Source organism: Archocentrus centrarchus, chromosome 19, assembly GCF_007364275.1.
Source record: "Archocentrus centrarchus isolate MPI-CPG fArcCen1 chromosome 19, fArcCen1, whole genome shotgun sequence".
Lineage (NCBI taxonomy): Eukaryota > Metazoa > Chordata > Actinopteri > Cichliformes > Cichlidae > Archocentrus > Archocentrus centrarchus.
In genome coordinates, this window is record NC_044364.1 from 25390653 (window position 1) to 25409719 (window position 19067).

A 19067-nucleotide genomic window follows, 5' to 3' on the forward strand; every position below is an offset into this window, starting at 1 on the left:
TGCACACAAGGCACACAACGAAATGATGGTTCCAGATCACTCATCCAGAGGCAAGCATCTGCGGTCAAGCAGCCAGAGACCAGCGCTACCGTTAGGCAATGTGGTTTAAGTGTCTTGCCCAAGGTTACAGTGCAGGGACAGGGGCTCGAACCTGCAACCTTCCGGTTGCAAGGCGAGCACCTATCCACTGCGCCACTGCCACTACTAAAAGATGTGTAGCAGCATTTTGGACTACCTGCAAACGATGGAGAGATGAAAGTTCAAGACCCAAATACAGAGAATTACAGTAATCCAATCTAGAGGTGATGAAAGCATGAATAAGTTTTTTAAGGTCCTTTGGAGGAAGATGGGATCTAGCTTTGGCAATTAGCTGTAACTGTTAAAAACCAGTCTTTACAACTGTATTCACTTGCTTCTCAAATTTAAATGAACTATCAAAAAACACTCTGAGGTTTCTGACAGCCAAGGAGCAGTAAAACGCAAGAGGGCCAAGGATGTCAGTTGGCTTATCCACAGGGATACGACTTCCAAACACAATAGTTTCTGTCCTGTTTTCATTTAAAGTAAGAAAGTTCTGTGTTAACCAGTCTTTAACAAGACTGGACCCAAAATGGACCCCTGAGGCACACCACAACAAATATTGGCTGAGAAAGAGGAATATTCCCCCAGGGCTACAGAAAAAGACCTCTAAGACAGATCAAATCTGAACCATGAGAAAACTGTGCCTTTACGACCAATATGTTCAAGTCACGACGAAAGAACGTTGTGATCCATCGTGTCAAAGGCACTGTGTGTTTTTCTATCCAGGCATGCTTTTACTGCAGTGCCAGCATGTTTGAGACTTTTCTGTCCTGATAAAAGATTTTTAACAAGATCTCAGCACCAGTGGATGAAATGCAGCCCGAAACCATGAGAGAACCTCCACTGTGTTTCACAGACAGCTGTAGACGCTCACTGTTGCACCTCACTCCTGAGCTCCCGCATACATATCGGTTATGATTTGAACAAAGATTTCCAATTTGTGCTCATCACTCTATAAAACCCATTGTTAAGTGCTATTTTTGAGTAATTCATAGTTTATTTTTAAGAGCCTTTTAAAAAATTACAAAAATCAGGATTCGTGAGTATCAATCAGTTTATCTTCAATACACATTTATGAGAAGGCTGTCTGATGGGACATCTGGGACAATACTGTCATGCAAATCAGGTTTGACACCAGGGAGCAGAAGTGGGAGGAAGCAATGGGTGTTCATATTAATGCCCATGGCACATTATTAGCTACCTTTAGTAGGTAACTTATAAAATAATTTTATAATTGATAAAAGTGGAACTTCATGCAGGACTTGTAACAGGAGACTGAAAAGGGAGACAGCTTAGATTGCTCAGTGCAGCACTACTTTAAAAAAAAAAATTTTTTTTCTTATTTATTAGATTCACAAAAATAATTTGATCAAAAGAATGTTTGGTGATTTGCAGTGGAAAATGTGTGAAAGGTCTATTTTTTGGTTTTTCCAAACTTGTTCCACCACTGGTTGCAGCTTTGTTTTAGACAGTGAAAATACTTCAGCATGAAATGTTAACAAAACATTTCTGAATCACAGAAGTCAAAGTTTTTGTGAAGAAAGCGCCATCTCTTGGTGACACTCTTGAGGGAAAGGGGTGTGGTCATGCTGGGAAGTAGATACGCCCAGCAGAAGGAGGGGGACTTCCAGCCGACTGACAGCCGGCTGTCAGCCGGCTGGGAGCGGCAACTTTGAGTGGCTTCCACTGTATATAGCATTTTTTTGTTTTTACCTTTTTAACCATAAATTTTTATTGCATGCAATAAAAGGTGGATCTATAATTTTAGCATACAGTTTTACTGTTAAAAGAAAAAGAAGTAGATCAGTCTCCTTTGCAGTTCATTTTAATTTATAAACTTTGTCCATTTTTTGCCATAAAGATCGTCATTAATAATACTTAAATTAATTAAAAAAATCAGTGAATATAAAAATCTTTTTTCTAATTCATAAACCTGCATATGTTATATCTACATGTCAGGATCTGGTTATTGTAGACATATATCATCACAGTAACAGCATTACAAATGTTAGCTGTTACAAATGTTACAAATGGCAGCTGTAAACACTCAAAAAAACATTAGAAATACATACACTGGTTTGAAGCTGCACCCTAATCATATGCAGATTATCTAAAATTTTTAATTATTAGAGAAAGTTATGTTATTTTTTTGTGCCTATTAGTTTCCCAGTGTATGTTAGTGCATATTTGAATGTGTAAATGAAACACATTAACTTAAATAATTTTGTAGAAAGGTGCTTTATGAAGTTCAGTCCATTCACTTATATTAGTTTACAGCACAGATCTGATTTTCTGTTACATGGCACTGAACAGGAGTGGTCCTCCAATCTCATTGTACATCCTGTATAATGACAATAAAGGCATTCTATTCTATTCTATTCTATTCTATTCACATCCAATATGGCCGACGTACTGACGTGTCACAGCAATGGGACGCCCCGCTCAATGCGGTGTCAAGGTCTATGCATTGAGCAGCTTGTACGAGGTGTTAAGACCCTCCTCCTGGCTCTGACTGGTTGTTTTTAACCAGGAGTGGTGCATGTTTTTCACAGATTATCTGTCTCACACTACACTGGTGACACAGTGACACTTTTAACAAATATGTAAAAAAACAGATTTTGTTTTTTATAAAAGTTACACATTGCAGCTTTAATCTGTATGAGAGAAACTTGTGGCTTTAGTTCTTACTGTCAATGATTGTTTGGCATCTTTTCGGTTTTAAACATTTAGCCATTTAGGATTTGAAATAGCACCCATTTTTACAAAGATTGTTGTTGGTTTAAAAACAACTTTTTGTATTGTTTATGCAGAAAAAAGTAAAGACTATTCTGATGAACTATGAATAATTGCTTTACATTCTGTGATAAATGATGGAAGTCACCCAGGAGTATTAAATAAAGACAGTTAAATTTATTTAAATTTATACTCTGCCAGTTGTCAGATACCCTGCTGGGATAACAAGCTGGCCAAAGAGAGACAGAAGCCACTGATGTCAAGGCAAGAAAGCTCCTTACAATGCGTGGAGGGTTTAACCCCAAATCCAGCTCCCTGAGACTTTATGCTTGGGAGAAGGAAGGAAGAAACAGCAAAGATCCATGAGTACAGTACATCAGGATGATGAGGGGAATAAAGGATAATGTGCTTCTGTCTCAGGCAGCAGAAACCCGAGAAAGAAGAGGAGCAAGAACAGGAACCATCATGAAAGGATGAATGAATGAATGAATGAAGGTTTTATTGCCATGTGGGTGAACAAGTTCACACATTGGAAATTGCAGTTAACAGAGCACCCATCCAAGAATACAACAAACACAAACACAAACACAAACACGGGGGGACAGGTGTCCTGAGGTCATGCAGCCGACTTGCAGCGCTACCTTTAGCAGGAGGTACAGAAAGAGATACACTGGGATAGGTAGGTTAAAAAAAATCATCTCGTACTGTATTCATTATAAACACCGTACGAGGTTAAAAAAAAACACCTCAGCAAAAGCATATTTGCACATTTAAAGCCAGGATAGCAATATGGTGGGTAAGGTCAGGATCAGGAGGGGATGCAGACGGAGATGAGAGGGTGGGGGCATTGTGGAGACCAGATGCCAGCTCCTAGCCAAAACAGTTCACTGATAGTGGTGGAAGTTCATCAGCGGCCGTGGTACACCAGATCCAGCTTCACAAATCACAGAGAGGGCCGAGGGGGGAGAGCGACCGTCACACATAGGCCTGGAGAGATATGATTGCCAGCCCAAGGCCGGCTCGGGAGCCGAATTCCTGATAATGCAGATGTTGTTTTGGAACAGGCTGCTTGTTTTTTTCCAACAGCTTTCAGTCTCACTGGGGAACCCATTCAGTAATCCAATATTCCAAATTCATTAGTTTACCGTCCTCACCGTGCAGAACCGAACCAATCTCCAGATTGAACCCCTCTCGCCTGCGAGCACGCTCAGGTCCAACAGGCTTTGAGTCTGAGTTTGTACGGCCCTGCACAGCCCATCCACCTGTGTCGGCAGCCTCTGCAGATGTCGAAGTGCTGCCCAGATTTTCTTAATTTCCGGTAAATCAGGTATCCTCCGAGCCCAAACAAGAGAGATACCCCTACCACATAGCCAAATATTTAGGCGTCTTCCACGTCCTCGACCTCCAGGCCTGAGAAGCACACAGGTCTCCACAAGCTCCAAGAATTGATGACGTATCCAACCGGGTCTGTTCCACTCGGACACGCAGGCTCCCCTTTCCCCGATCTCATAGTGGAAAAAAAAATTCGATCAATGGTGTTGAGGGCCCAGTTTGCCAGATCCATGTTGCTCTCAATCTTATTCTTATTCGGACAGTGTGTGAGAGACGCTCTCACAGCAAGCAGCAAGCGGAGAGATGGGGAGGGCAGGGAGAGAGGAAGAATGCGACCGTCTCCGTCAAGAGCAGGAAGAGAAGGAAGAGATGGGCCTCTGCATGGCATGAACCACCAAAGAGGAAGTGGCTGACATCAAAAAAGCCTACCAAAGGTTGGACAAAGCCGGACTGACAGAGAGCACAGAGACACTAATCACTGCAGCACAAGAACAAGCTCTGAGCACAAGATGAATAGAGGCTGGGGTCTACCACACAAAGAAAGACCCCAGGTGCAGGCTGTCCAGAGATGCGCCTGAAACAATCCAACAGATAACAGCAAGGTGCAAGATGCTAGCAGGCAGGGCATACATGGAATGCCATAACCAAGTGGCTGGCATAGTATACAGGAACATTTGCACCAAGTATGACCTGGAAGTCCCAGGGTCAACATGGGATACACCGTGAAGGGTGGTTGAGAACGACAAAGCCAAGACCCTGTGGAACTTCCAGATACAGACAGACAAACTTGTAATGGCTAACCAATCGGATATCGTAGTGGTGGACAAATAGTGGAGAAAAGCTGAAGTGATAGACGTTGCAATACCAAGTGATGGCAACATCAAGAAGAAAGGACACGAGAAGCTCAATAATTATAAAGGGCTCAGAGAAGAGCTGGAGAGGATGTCGAAGGTGAAGGTAACAGTGGTCCTCATGGTAATCGGAACACTTGGGGCAGTGACCCCCAAACTGGGAGAATGGCTTCAGCAGATTCCAGGAGGACGGGCCTCTGCACGGCATGTGCAGGACTACCGTGCAGGACTGTGCAGAAGAGCACAGTCCTGGGAACAGCTAAGATACTGCACAGGACCCTCAGGCTCCCAGGCCTCTGGCAGAAGACCCGAGAGGCTGAGATCAAAGCAGCATGGGGGGAAGTTAACCAGCTATCAGTGCTGCAGAAAGGTGTGATGAAGAAAGGGGTGCATAAGAAGTACAACAGACTTACAGACTGCCAAGCAAAGACTCACAGCTTTGGGTAATTGCCTGAAGAGGTATATCAGAGAGATAGAAGCTAGGAGAATAAATCAGTTTTTTTTTTTCCACTAAACCATCCAAGGTGTAATTTCAGTGGCAAAGGAACAATATGAAAACAGCACCCCCCACCAAGGCTGGAGACAAAACAATACCAGAAGAGCATATGGGAGAAAAATGCAACACACAGCACCAATATTCAGTGGCTAGTGGATCTAAGAGCAGACCACAGCAACCTCTTTGAACAGGCTCCAGTGACCATCACAGTGGCAGACATTCAAGAAAGAGTCTCACATATAAAGAGTTGGACAGCACCAGGCCCTGACATGATTCACATCTACTAGCAGCACAAATGAACCGGCTGCACACCTGGAATAGCTGACTGAAGGTCGGACATTCCTTTTCCACCAAGGATCCCCAGAAGGGATTTTTCCCATCCAACTACTGGCCAATAACCTGCCTCAGTACAACATGGAAACTCCTGTCAGGCATCATATCAGCTAAGATGAACAGGCATATAGCACAATTTTGATTGCTTGTTAACAGGATCCAGTGAATTCATGATTTACTCACACACTGGTGATTATTGAACATTTCTCAGTCCTGCTTTTACCTACAGACACCTGTTTACAGCTTACCTGAGGATGACTGGTTTGGTGCGAGTCTGGGAAGGCCTATTCCTATCCTGTCGCTGAAGTGGGTCCTTGGAAACATCTTTGCAGATGTTTCTAGCAGTAAAGGTCAGCCACAGCATGGTAGACAAAGAAGCATAGTGGAGCACAATGCCAACCTAACACAGGCAGAAATAGAGTTTATCAAAACTAATGAACTGGTGTATGTTTAAGTGTTTAGTTGGGAATCATCATACAACAAAAATCCACTCTATTCTATTAGGTTTTCAAAATGTTGCAAACTGAATACTTCCACTGAATAAATTAAAAGGTCCACTTGTACACTGAGCTACAAGGCAAGACATTGTGCTACTTTGCTGCATTTAATTCTCTTTGTACTGAACAATAACATATTGAGATTGTAATTAATTCATGATTCACTTTGGTGAGATTATGGCAAAGCAGTGCCGAAGCAGAACCCTTGAAGGTAAGACATGATCTTAATATAAGTTTATTTGTGTATGTTGTTAAACATAGTTATATCAGTTATTCCTCTCTATACCCTACGTAATGTATTCCCCTGTTTCTTCTAGTGCTGTCATCAGATCAAATTGTCCTTTAAATTTATAATCAAAAACCTATCAAACTCCTCAGCTGTATTTTGTATTTAGTGTTAATAAGCAAGTGTTAATATGCAATAATTGTTAAAAATAGGCCAGCAACATTTGGCCTTTGCCTATCTCTATAAATCATGGCAGTGCAACCACCAGCCAGTATGAAGAATTTGTTAGATAAATTGCAAAACTGCATGCAATATATACATATAATTTGGCAATATACCTAGATAACCTTGTTTGTTCATTTACATGGGTATATATTCTTTTTTGGGGGGGTAAACCTGTTCAACTGCTTGCTAACACAAATATCTAATTACCCATTCATCTGGCAGCAACTCAGTACTGAGTTTAGTCACGTAGTCACAATCAAGTCAAACTGCTTAAGTTCAAACCCAACCTCAAAATAGGGGAAAAAAGGCGATTTAAGTGATGTGGCATGGTCGTTGGTGCCAGATGGGCTGGTATTATTTCCACTGAGTTCTAGGATTTTTTTTTTTTTCCACACAGCCATTCCTAGAGAATGGTTGAAAAAAAAGAGCAAAAAAAAAAAGTCTTGTTGATGCCTGAGGTCAGAAAAGATCGGTCAGATTGCTTCAAGCCGATAGGAAGTAAGTCAAGTAACCACTCATTACAACCAAGGTATACAGAAAAGCATCTCTGAACATTGCAGATTTGCATCATGGATGTGCAGCCAAAAAAAATCTGCTGCAACTGTGTGATGTTGTCATGTGAATATAGACCAAAATCTTTGAGGAATGTTTCCAGCACTTTGTTGAATTTATGCAATAGAGAATTAAAGCAGTTCTCAAGGTAAAAGGGAATCCAACCCAGTACTAGCAAGTTGTACCTATTAAAGTACAATGTAACCTGACCATGTTGTCCTGATGTCTACACAGTGTTTGACTGTTTTCCTTTTGTTTTTTATTATGCAAAAACATTAATTTTCACATAATAATGCAAACATTAATGTTTTTGCATTAATTTTCTAAACCTAGAATTCTTCATATTTTACTTGATTTGTGACATCACATACTATAAAATAAACAATATTTGCATATTGTAAATAAATGCTAATGTGTTTTTAATTTTGCTAAACTACATGAGTCACAAAGCTTAGTAATTATGCATATCTGTATCAACAGGTCACACTAGATATTCAAGGCCTGTTTGCCATTAACATCAGACAAAGAGGTCTGAGGTTAATGGGAGAGGTCATCATTCTCTACAGAGAGAGGTCCAAGAGGTCATCATTCTCTACAGAGCCCTTAACAGAACTTTGAAACATCACAACAGTAAGAAACCAATAACAAAACACTTACAATCTGACACACAAAAGGTAAGTTGACCTGATTGATTCCACCAGCAAAAACTCCAAATGTCAGTCCTGTGTGAAAGAGGAAGTTGAGGAGTGTGTGCCAGCCATTCCTGCTGATTCGGATCACACTGCAAACAAAAAGAAAAGTTAAATATGTCACTCTGTTATTATTAATCTCTGCCACTCTTCTGCAGTGTATCTTTTCTCCTCTCTCCCTCCCCCCACCCCCAACCAGTCACGGCAGACGACTGCCCCTCCCTGAGCTTGGTTCTGCCAGAGGTTTCTTCCTGTTAAAAGAGAGGTTTTCTTCCTACTGTTGCCAATTGCTCGTCTGATTGTTGAGATTTTCTCTGTATCATTGTAAGGTCTTGGAGAGTCCATTTAAGGCGAATGCTGTTGTGATTTGGTGCTATATGAATAAAATTTAATTGAAAATTTTGATGAATTGAATATTACAAAGACAGTCTATTGCTAGCTAAAAGGTAGTAGAAATGAACATAATCAGCTTTGGACTTTGGAAGTATTAAAGGGAAAAAGTGACATTTAGGAGAGTATGTCACCTAAGGCCTCAGTCACACAGGCCTAAAGCATGTTCAGTGAACCCCTGGCAACATGTGGTCACTAGAGAAAAATGTGTATTATTTGATTAGCTGGCAAGTGGATACTGGAGGTTGATGATTCTCATTAGGTGAAATTGGTCAGAAAGACAGTGTTGCACCAAAAAACACCTGATGATTGCATTCGTTGCTAGCAGACTGCATCAAAAAAAAATTGAATATCTCAAATCATGATTATACATTATATGTATAATTTTCTCAAGATCTGTGTTTTATTAATAAATCTGCCCCTTAGAATTTAGCATTCTGCACCATCACAAAACCCTCTTTAGGCATTAAAAAACTACTGTTAGGATCTATTGTATTAAAGTTGTGTAGAGACAAGTGACCAAATGGTGTGGACACAGCTATTTTTACAGCATAGCACTATGCAATTTATTCAAAATTGCACCACTATTTAACACACAAAACAACAACAAAAAATATTTTGCACTTTATATGGCTGTAATAATTGGAATATTTATATTTTGAACATATTTATTTGGAATGCCAGGGGGAAATGTTATGAGAAAGAGCACAAAATTGGCATGGGTGGATTGCGCCTTGAAAGTTAAGAGCCCCTATCACTTTGTAACATCAGGACATGTATCAGAACATATTGATAAGGCATGTGTGGCCTTAGGACTTCAATGTAATGGAGCAGACCCCCCGAACAGACATTAACACTCTTACTCAGTCACTCACACCCACACCCAAAACACAAGACTGTTGGTTTGTGTAGTAATTTTTTTCATATATTTATGGGTATTTTTCTTTGTTTGTTTTTTGCATGTTTTTTTCTTTGTTCTTCCTTTTTTTTTTTTTTTTTTTTTTTTTTACAGGTGCCACCAGTTGGTAAACCACTGTGTTTTTCAATATACTCCTGTTCTGATTTTTCCAATTTACTGCTTTTTCCTTGTGTCTTTCTTTGGCTTTTTTTTATTGATTCTTCTTCAGCTTAAGCTCCTTGATCTGAACTGATATGCTGTTTTTGCAGAGCAAAAACAGTAGATTACTTGCTTCTGCACATTGATTCTGGATTAGAGTCTGTGTTATCATTGACACAGACTGATTATTTGGAAAGCTGCAAACTTTAACAAACACAAGATGATGATTATAAAGCATTCTGAGGTATTAGAGGCCTTTGCAGTAACAACACACATATGGGCTTGCGAATATTTAATTACAATGAAAAATGTGATATTATCTCACCTGTGGTGGACAATGTACGTCACAATGGAGACAAGTAGACAGAGCAGCATAACTGCAGTGCAGGCATACACCACGGGATGTAGGTAATCCCCAGGGTATGGAGGGAAGGATAACACTTTCTTTAGATCCTGAAAAAAATAAGCGAAAGAGGGATGTTTTATAAAAGATGATAAAATAAATTTATATTCCTACTGTTTTCCAGATAGAAAGTAAGACTGAAGCTACATAAAAAGTATCATTTCAACCACAGGTTTATGGTATCCTAGTATACCATAAACCTGTGGTTCCCAAATTCAAGAGTGCTACAACCCACTTAAAAACCTGAAAAATCCCATGTGAGTGTCCAGTGGTCAAGTGTTGTGAGGTTAAATTACAAGCCTAGATATAGTACTGAACGATGGCCCATGTGCCGTCCGCTCCCATCTTCTATAAATAAACAATTTAAGCTCAAGTGGGCATTCCATGACCTATAGTCTAAAGCAATTTGAGTCATCAGTATGACTGGAAAAGTGGTATATTAATCTAAGATTTATATAGGTCATAAGTTGCCTTAACCTTACAGTTGACCCTCCATCCATCCATCCATCCATTTTCTTCTGCTTATCCAGGGCTGGCTTGCAGGGGCAGCAGCCTAAGCAAAGAAGCCTAGACCTCACTCTCCCAAGCCACCTTCACCAGCTCATCCAGAGGGACCACAAGGCATTCCCAGGCCAGCTGCGAGATATAATCTCTCCAGCGTGTCCTCGGTCTGCCCCTGGGCCTCCTCCCGGTAGGACATGCCCGGAACACCTCACCCAAGAGGCGCACCGGGACAGAATGCATTTAAATTTCCTGCTCCCCTACATACTCAAAGTAAACAACAAAATGTATTTAAGGGCTAAAAAAGTGGATTTTGCATGATATGTCTCCTTTAAAGAATCTGCTGCTAAAATCTTGGTGCCAGATACTATTTTGACAGCAAAATAGTATTTGCTATTTTGACAGCAAACAGGGGACCCACACAATATTAGGCAGACAGTCTCTTTTGCTCTACAACATACTGTATATAATCAGTGAAAATGTGGCGGCCGAGTGTAAATAAAAGCTCTACACACGTAATTTGGTCCAGGTTAAGTTTCCATGGTGAACTTAACCATGGAAACTTGTTAAGTTCACCACGCTCCTGCCCGCCCCGGGCAGGAGCGTGGAGAGCCCCAGGCTCACTCTGGCCGGGCTAAGGGTCTCCCTGCACATCCCCTGCATCCTCCACTTTAAAACGAGGCCGCACTCGTTTTAAAGTGGAGGATGCAGGGGATGTACACGGAGACCCTTGGACGGGCCAGAGTGAGCCCGGGGCGGGCAGGAGCGTGGAGAGTGCGGCCTCGTTTTAAAAATTAAATAAATAAAGCTACCTTTGTATCATAGAAAACACTGACTTTAAGCTTCATATTTAAGCTTCATATATATCATTAACCTCACTGTTAATGATATATATATATTATAGTGTCCTGGTTGATAATGTCGTTTTATCAGGGTCTGCTTTTAAGTTAATCCAACCCTGCTTGAAGGCCTCTGTTCCTACAATCTACTCTGCTAGCAAGCTGCTGCTGATTCAGCAAATATATGCCCATAGCCTCAATGTCAATGAGAGCCAGTGAGTAGAGTTGCCATTGGCTTACCCCAGTTCCAAAAAAAGCTGGAATGCTGAGTAAAATGTAAGTAAAAGCAGAATGCAATGATATGTTAATCTCGTAAACTCATATTTTACTCACAACATAGAAAGAGCATCAAATGTTTAATTTTTGAAGTTGATGGCAACACATTTAAAGAAATTGGGACAGGGTCATGTTTATCAAGCAGCATCCAACTAAAAAAAGTTCTGAAAAGGAATATAACTGTGCCAAGCCAAGTAGCTAGGCAGAAAGTATTTTTGTAACTAAGCTCACACAAACACCACCAGGCCATATTTAATGAAACATTTACATTACATTACATTTGCACAATTACTACATTCTCAATAGAGGTCCATCACAGATATTCAAGTATTTGTTTCTTAAATAGTGCAACAACACACTGATAACATCCACATCATTAAAATTAAGTAAATAACATTGGTTATTTAGTTACAGTGAAATCCGTTCAGTAGTTGAGTACATTAGGCATGAAGTGAACAGTTAGTTCTTGAAGTCAGTGTCTTGCCAACAAGAAAAATGGGCGAGTGAATTTAGCAAGGGCCAAACTCCGACTGGCTTGAGAACTTGGTCACAGAATCTCTAAACAGCAGGTCTTTTAGGGTGTTTCTAGTATGCAGTGGTTACCATCTAAAATAGTGGTCAGAGGAAGGACATATATAATCATGGTAACTGGTGCCCAGTGCTTATTGATGTATCTGGGGAGTGAGCGTAGTAACTCTAGTGGGGTTTTTATCAGAAGTTTAATCATTTATGAAATTGTTGCAAGTTGCTATTTATCTATTTGTATTGTTATTAAATCACAGTAATTTAAAGAACACAGTTTGTCAACTTCAAGTTAAAAAACTAATATAAAATAAAGAAAGACAAATAAATAAAATCTGTAAGCAGAAAAGAATGGCTGGATGGAATTTAGAAGTTTTGAACATGTAAATGGGTGGACATTAACCTAACTTAAACCCTACCAATAACCAGAGATGAACTACCAATGACCCAGATGATTTTAAGAGATGGCTGTGTTAGCACAGAGATTTTGACACAGTTTCTACAGAAAGACATCCATAGAACTGAACAAAGCAGTACAAACAGCATTTCAGTTCCTGCATGATAGAAGTGAAGTCCAAAGTCCTCATGGAATTCAACACAACTATGTTCAAGTTACCAATTTGACCTACAGAAAAAGTGCTAATAATGGTAAATGGACTAGTTCTTATATAGCACTTTTCTACTCTGAGCACTCAAAGCACTTATACAACACGTTTACATTTACCCATTCATACAAGCACTTCCATGAGTAACTAATTGCTTACTAATTGCTTACTAACATTCACACACATTCATACTCTGACGCTTGCGTTGGAGAGCAAGTTGGGGTTCAGTATCTTGCCCAAGGATACTTTGGCATGCAACCCGAAGCAGCCAGGAATCAAACCACTGGCCTTCCAATCAGTAGGTGACCTGCTCTACCTCCTGAGCTACAGCCATAATGTTCACTATGTGTACACCAAGGAAGAAAATAGGTCTGTAAACTACAGTTTACAAAAAAATAATAGAATCAAAAGAGGCTCTGCTCAATCTTTTTGTAATAGATGTGCAGCATTCTGGAATCTCTGTAATTGCTTTGTGATCTCATAACAATGAGGAGAGCTTTCAAATAAAATAAAAAAAATAATATCTGTCTTAAAACACAAACTTGGGAAACTTGTCCTTCGATTGAAAATTTTAAAATGCATGCATTTAGTCCAATTTAGGTGACTTCAAACATAAAAAAATGTATTGATGCTACTTAATGAAGCTAAAAAGACTTAGCTCTGCAGGCAGGAATGTGGAGGAGGCTTTGCGAAAGTGACTCATAGACCGTAAGTAATGTGCATGTCCTGGGCAGGTCTAGCACTCCTCTGTTAGGAGGCAAAACGTGCTTTCTAACAACAGTTCTTTTTCTTTCACTGGAACACACTCCTGCATGTGCATAATTCAAACTGAAGATTCTTTTGGTGACAGAAATCAAGAGCTAACTTGGCCCTGTCTTTACAACAATGTCAACTTGCTTTTCCTTTCCATTCCAAACCTGTGTATTTTTGAGACATTGTCATGTTTCCTTTTTCTCATCTTTTTCTCTCTCTCTCAATCTCGCTGTCTCTCGCTCTCTCTCTCGGACAGCATGCTCTCTCTTCACGCTCTACTGAACAACCCATCTATTAGACAGAGCATGACTGATTAAATCCTTTGCAGATCCCATAATATAAAAAAATACACACAGGCTGTGCACACACAGCAGCAGTAGGGATCTGTGTGTGCAACACTCCACTTGTCACAGATGACCAACTATGTACTGTGTCATCTTATAAGATTTTCTAACAAAAGACTTCTTCTGTTTGATGCCTGTCCATATGTAAAAACACAACTTTTTAGGGTGCCATGGTGTTTTCAGAAAAGATGTAAAACTGTTTGTACTGCTTTGTTCAGTTCTGTGAATGTCTTTCTGTAGATACTATGTGAAAGTCTCTGTCTTAACCCAGCCATCTTTTAATATCATCCAGGTCATTAATAGTTCATCTAGGGTTACTGGTTACGCTTGCCAAAATGCATAAAAATTAAAGAGTTTTCTTTTTCCTTGGTTTTTACTCTTTACATCTGTGAGATCTACAAGCTAGATACAGCAGTCATGACAGTTTTTCATTTTGTGTATTTAACACATTTGGTTAGTATTAAGGATTAATCAAGCTTTTGAGGCATTTCTAGTGTTCCTACTGCTCCTAGAATTTTTTTTATTTATTTATTTTTTTGTGCTTCCTGTGACCTTCTGGATTGTTCATCAGACTTATACTAGACTGGCCATTTCATTTTTTTGGATTAAAGATTTGTATTTTGGATGTTAAAGTGGACATGAAACACTTCATGTATTAAGTCTAATTTACACCATAAGCTACCCTTCTTGGAGCTTATTAGGGCCATCTAGGACTGCAACACTTCATCAAGTAACACAAATAACTGTATTACAAAGAAAAGAAATCCTCGATGCAAATTTTTTTGCTTCGATGCTTTATTTAATCCAAAGCTCTGTAGTGTTCAGTTTATTTTAATGCAAGCATTTCACCCACATTTGAGACAAAATTAAGCACAACATTAAGCCCAAGCAGCCCCCAGTTTCTTATTAAAAAGACTGATAACACAACAGCAGCAACAGTGACAATGCTGTCACAGTTTAATGTGCTGCTTGCTCCCTGTAAGCAGGAGCTGCTTACAGGGAAGAGCAAATAGGCAGAGCCATTACCAGGACAGTGAGCTCAGGTGAGGTGAAAGTAAACATTTCTATAGACTCTTTAGCACTTGTTATTACTGAAACTGCCATTAAAACCCTTCCATCCATTTTCTTCCACTTATCCTTTTCAGGGTCTGGAGCCTATCCCAGCTGTCATAGGGTGAGAGGCAGGGTTTGCCAGCCTCTCACAGGGATGACACAGCAAGATGCACAACTAGGGATGCAACCATCGATTATTTTAGTAATTGAGTATTCTATTGATTATTCCATCAATTACTTGAGTAATCGGATAAGAAATAATTTTTGTCGTATTAAGAGTTCATCTGCATATTTTAACTTCTGTACTGCAGTCTTTTGCTGTGTGAAACAAACAGCAGTGGATGGAGCAGCTACAAAGTTCACTTTTCTTCACTTGCTGATCAGGTGGTTGATGAAGGACCTCCAGCTGTTTCCCAGTAAAGGTTTAATGGTGGTTACAGGGGGTAAAAAAAGCTTCTTTTGGATGCTAGAAAAATGTTTACTGCATATAAAACAGCTGCCTGCTGTTGTTGTGTTATCAGTGTTTTTTATTGAAAAACTGGGGGTTGCAAGAGCGTAATGTTGTAATACTTTGTATTCACAAGCACTCTCCTAAATAAATTTCTACTGCAGGTCTATTTTTAGTCACTAACCAGGGATTAAAGTATAAATAATATTTTCACGGAGAACGGGTCCTTCCGGTACATAACAATCGCTAGTGCTAATAGCGGCACTCACTAGCAATGTCTATGTTATAGCAATCCATTCTGGGAGCTGAATTGGAGAAAGAAAAAAAAAAAACATCTGAAATTCTCAGCACAGGGAGCACAACACACAAACACGGCAGACAGCAGTGGAGCTGTGTAAAAACATGTCAGCGATGATCCACTTAGCGTCAAAGGGAATCTGTCGCAGCAACAGAGAACTATTTAGAATCTGAGGGGGGTTTTCTAACTCAAAATAGCCCAAAACAAGCCCAACTGGCAATCCACAACACTGTGTAAAACTGAGGCCATTTTACACAGTACAGCTCTAATGCACTATAGCTCATTTCTTTGTTTTGTATCATTGTATTTTTGAGCAATGAAACCCATGTTTCTTAGCCTCATAAAAGAGAAGGGTGCACAGTTTTTTTGTGTGTTTCTTGGTATTAGCATGTTGCATTAAATCAGCATGGTGAGCGCATATTTCACACTTGCAAAATCTGCAGAATGCTTTTAATACGTCTCTTATCAGGACCGCAGCTACTTTCTGAGGTGTACGCGGACACCATTTTAGCCCCCCCAACATACACACACACACACACACACTCTCAAGGTTTACTGTGTTCATGCCTGCAGATCTCACTTATTCATGGACTTATAAAATACAAGACTTCTATTACTGGCATTTATTTTCCATCAATCACAAACAAAAAAAATGTGTGTATAAGGTGTGTGTAAATGTGTGTATGGGGGGGGGGGCAGGAGGAGGGAAGGTGAAGGAGCACAGGGGCGCCTAATCAGCACCATACCTCTGTTATTGATCATATCATATGCACAGCTGTTAAACACAGAAAATGTGACTAGGTAAGTAATTTTGCTGCATCTTTGGTGCCCCCTTTTGTGAGGCGCTCCTATGGATTGCATATAGTGCACACCCATTTTTTGCACCACTGTCTCCCATCCGAGCTCAGATCCATTCTTTAAGTGCGCTCTCTTCTCACACTCTTTACAATATTTTCATAATTTTCCCCGCTTACTGGAGCTCATTCTTATGCTGCCTCCTCACTCTGGGCTGTTATAAGTGACCCGTGAGATTTGCAAGCGACTTTAGAAAAAAACGAGCCCAAAGTCGCTTATAATAAGCAGACTTGGCAACATTACTCCTGATCCACAGTCCAGTCCAGTAGGTGGTGATAATGCAGCTCTAAGCTGGTGTGCCTACCGCCACTAAACCCACAAGAGTGTAATACCTGGTCAAATTCTCCACTTACACAGAGACAAGCACTGAGCACTGCAGCGTTTAAATGAAGCATTGAAGCAACAAATTTGCTTTGAGGATTTTTTATAATCGAATTATTCGAGTTACTCAAGAAATCGTTGCAGCCCTATGCACAACCAGTCACACCTAAGGGCAATTTAAAATCACCAATTGACCTAATCTCACTAACTGCATATTTTTGGACTGTGGGAGGAAACCAGGCACAAACTCGGGGAGAACATGCAAGCTCCACACAGTGCTAACCACCACTCTGTCCACCTATAAAACTTTTACTGGGAAAGGCTGACAGGAGTCCTCAATCAAAACACTTGTTCAACAAACTCCAACATAAAGAAAAGCATACCTTTCATATGTTCCCATGTACTTCCATGTTTTACATAGCAAAAAATCTACAGTAATGCTACAGTCATTAAAATAAAATGTGTAGATCAACTGTTAACTTATGATGTTTAATTTAGGCAGCTTGCTAAAGACCAATAGCAGCTTTCCCACTTTTTATCACAGTGATACCAGCATCAAGCAGGGGTGAGTCTAAAGGGGGGCATGAGCTGTACAAGACCATATTTATTTCAAGGCTTTAAGATAAGGTATCTTTATTGTCAGTGCACCCAACAATGAAATTTTGTTGGAACAATCCTACAGGTGCTAATATAATAAATGCAAAATAGAAATTTGAAAAAATATAAATGTAAATTGGATAAATTAGGATCTGGTATTTACAGTGAAAATGGCAATAAACTGTTTATTTACAAAAAAACAGGGTGCTAAAGTGGCATAGTGGATGTGCAAGTGGATGTGACGGTGGAGCTATAGTCTGTTGGGTTTGTTATTGTCAGTGTTCAGTAGTGTAACAGCTCTGTGGTAAAAGCTGTTTTTCAGTCTTGTATAGGCGTATAGTGTCCTGTAACGTACATCAGAGAAGGCACGGTCCGGGGTGTGTGCTGTCCCTGATTATGGCTGTGACTGGTGTCTGGTGCAGCGGGTCCTGTATATGTCCTCTAGTCTGGGGACTGGGGAGCTGGGTGCCAGTGATCCTCTCAGCAGTTTCGATAATGTGCTGGAGAGCCTTCCTGTTATCTACAGTGCAGCCAGAGTACCATACTGATATGTGAGAACAGACTTGATGGCTGACCTGTAGAAGCTTACCAAAAGCTGTTGTGGGAGTCACGCTCTCTTCAAGCACCTCAGGAAGTGAAGCATCTGGAGACCTTTCTTGACCGTCGCTGTGGTGTTGACAGTCCAGGTCGTGTTGTGGCTAAGGTTGACCCTGAGGTACTTGATGCTCTGAACAACCTCCACTGTCTCGCCGCTGATTGTGATTGGGCAATGGTCGAGGGGTCTCAGTCTCCTGAAGTCCAAGATCAGCTCATTCGTTTTTTTCTGCGTTGAGGATCAAGTTGTTTTCTCAGCTCCAGCTCTTCAGGTTCTTGATCTCAGATCAGTAGGCAGCCTCATTGCTGGATGTAATCCTGCCTACCACAATCGTGTCATCTGCAAACTTTATGATGATGTTGGTCTCGTGGATGGGTTTGCAGTCTTGTGTATAGAGGGAGAAGAGGAAGGGGCTCAACACACAGCCCTGTGGTGCGCTGTGTTCAGGGTGATGCTGGAGGAGATCTGCCCTCCCCCATGCACACTGTCTGTGGTCTGCTGGTGAGGAAGTCCAGGACCCAGCTGCTCAGGTGTGTGTTGAGGCCCAGGAGGTCCAGCTTGGTGGTGAGTTTAAGGGGGGAGATAGTGTTGAAGGTGGAGCTATAATCAATGAATATCATCCGCACATAGCTATCTCACATAGCTAATAACATTATTCTGCAGATTTAGATTAATATAAAATATAAATAAAATATAATACAAATTAAATTTTATTAATATTTTGGAATATAAAAAACTAAAGCTTTTTTCCAGAGGCCAGTAAAACTCTGAGCCACTGACCTGATACTGAATTATTACTAATGTTAATTATTAGCATCTAAACCATCAGAACATCTGTCTTCTGCAGCAGGAAACATTGCATCAAAGCACAGTGCAAACCTCCACCTGCTCCAGCTTATACCGACCCACATACTCACTCGTTCACTAGCACACTTAAACAGACAGAAACACACATACCCGCACATAAAAACACATGAACACATACTAAATCTACTGTTGTTGCCAATTTTGATGTGTATTATATTGTCTGCTAAGATCTAGATGTTTTCTCACAGAGAAAACCCAGCATTCAAAACGACCCCCTATGAGCATGCATTTGGAGTAGGAAGGAAAATCTCCCTTTTAACAGGAAGAAACCTCTGGCAGAACCAGGCTCAGGGAGGGGCAGTCATCTGCTGCGACCAACTGGGGAGGG

At 40.4% G+C, this 19067-nt stretch overlaps 1 protein-coding gene across 1 annotated transcript in view; it reads right to left on the reverse strand.

Annotated features, from left to right (window-relative positions):
* The window catches only part of adgra1a (adhesion G protein-coupled receptor A1a), a 36814-nt gene that overhangs the window by 7322 nt on the left and 10425 nt on the right, over positions 1-19067 (reverse strand). The window contains exons 2-4 of the mRNA XM_030754317.1: positions 9788-9915; positions 7984-8107; positions 6075-6226 (exon numbers count right to left, since the gene is read on the reverse strand). Of these exons, the coding sequence (XP_030610177.1) occupies positions 6075-6226; positions 7984-8107; positions 9788-9915 (404 nt within the window). The remainder of the gene's footprint in view (positions 1-6074; positions 6227-7983; positions 8108-9787; positions 9916-19067) is intronic.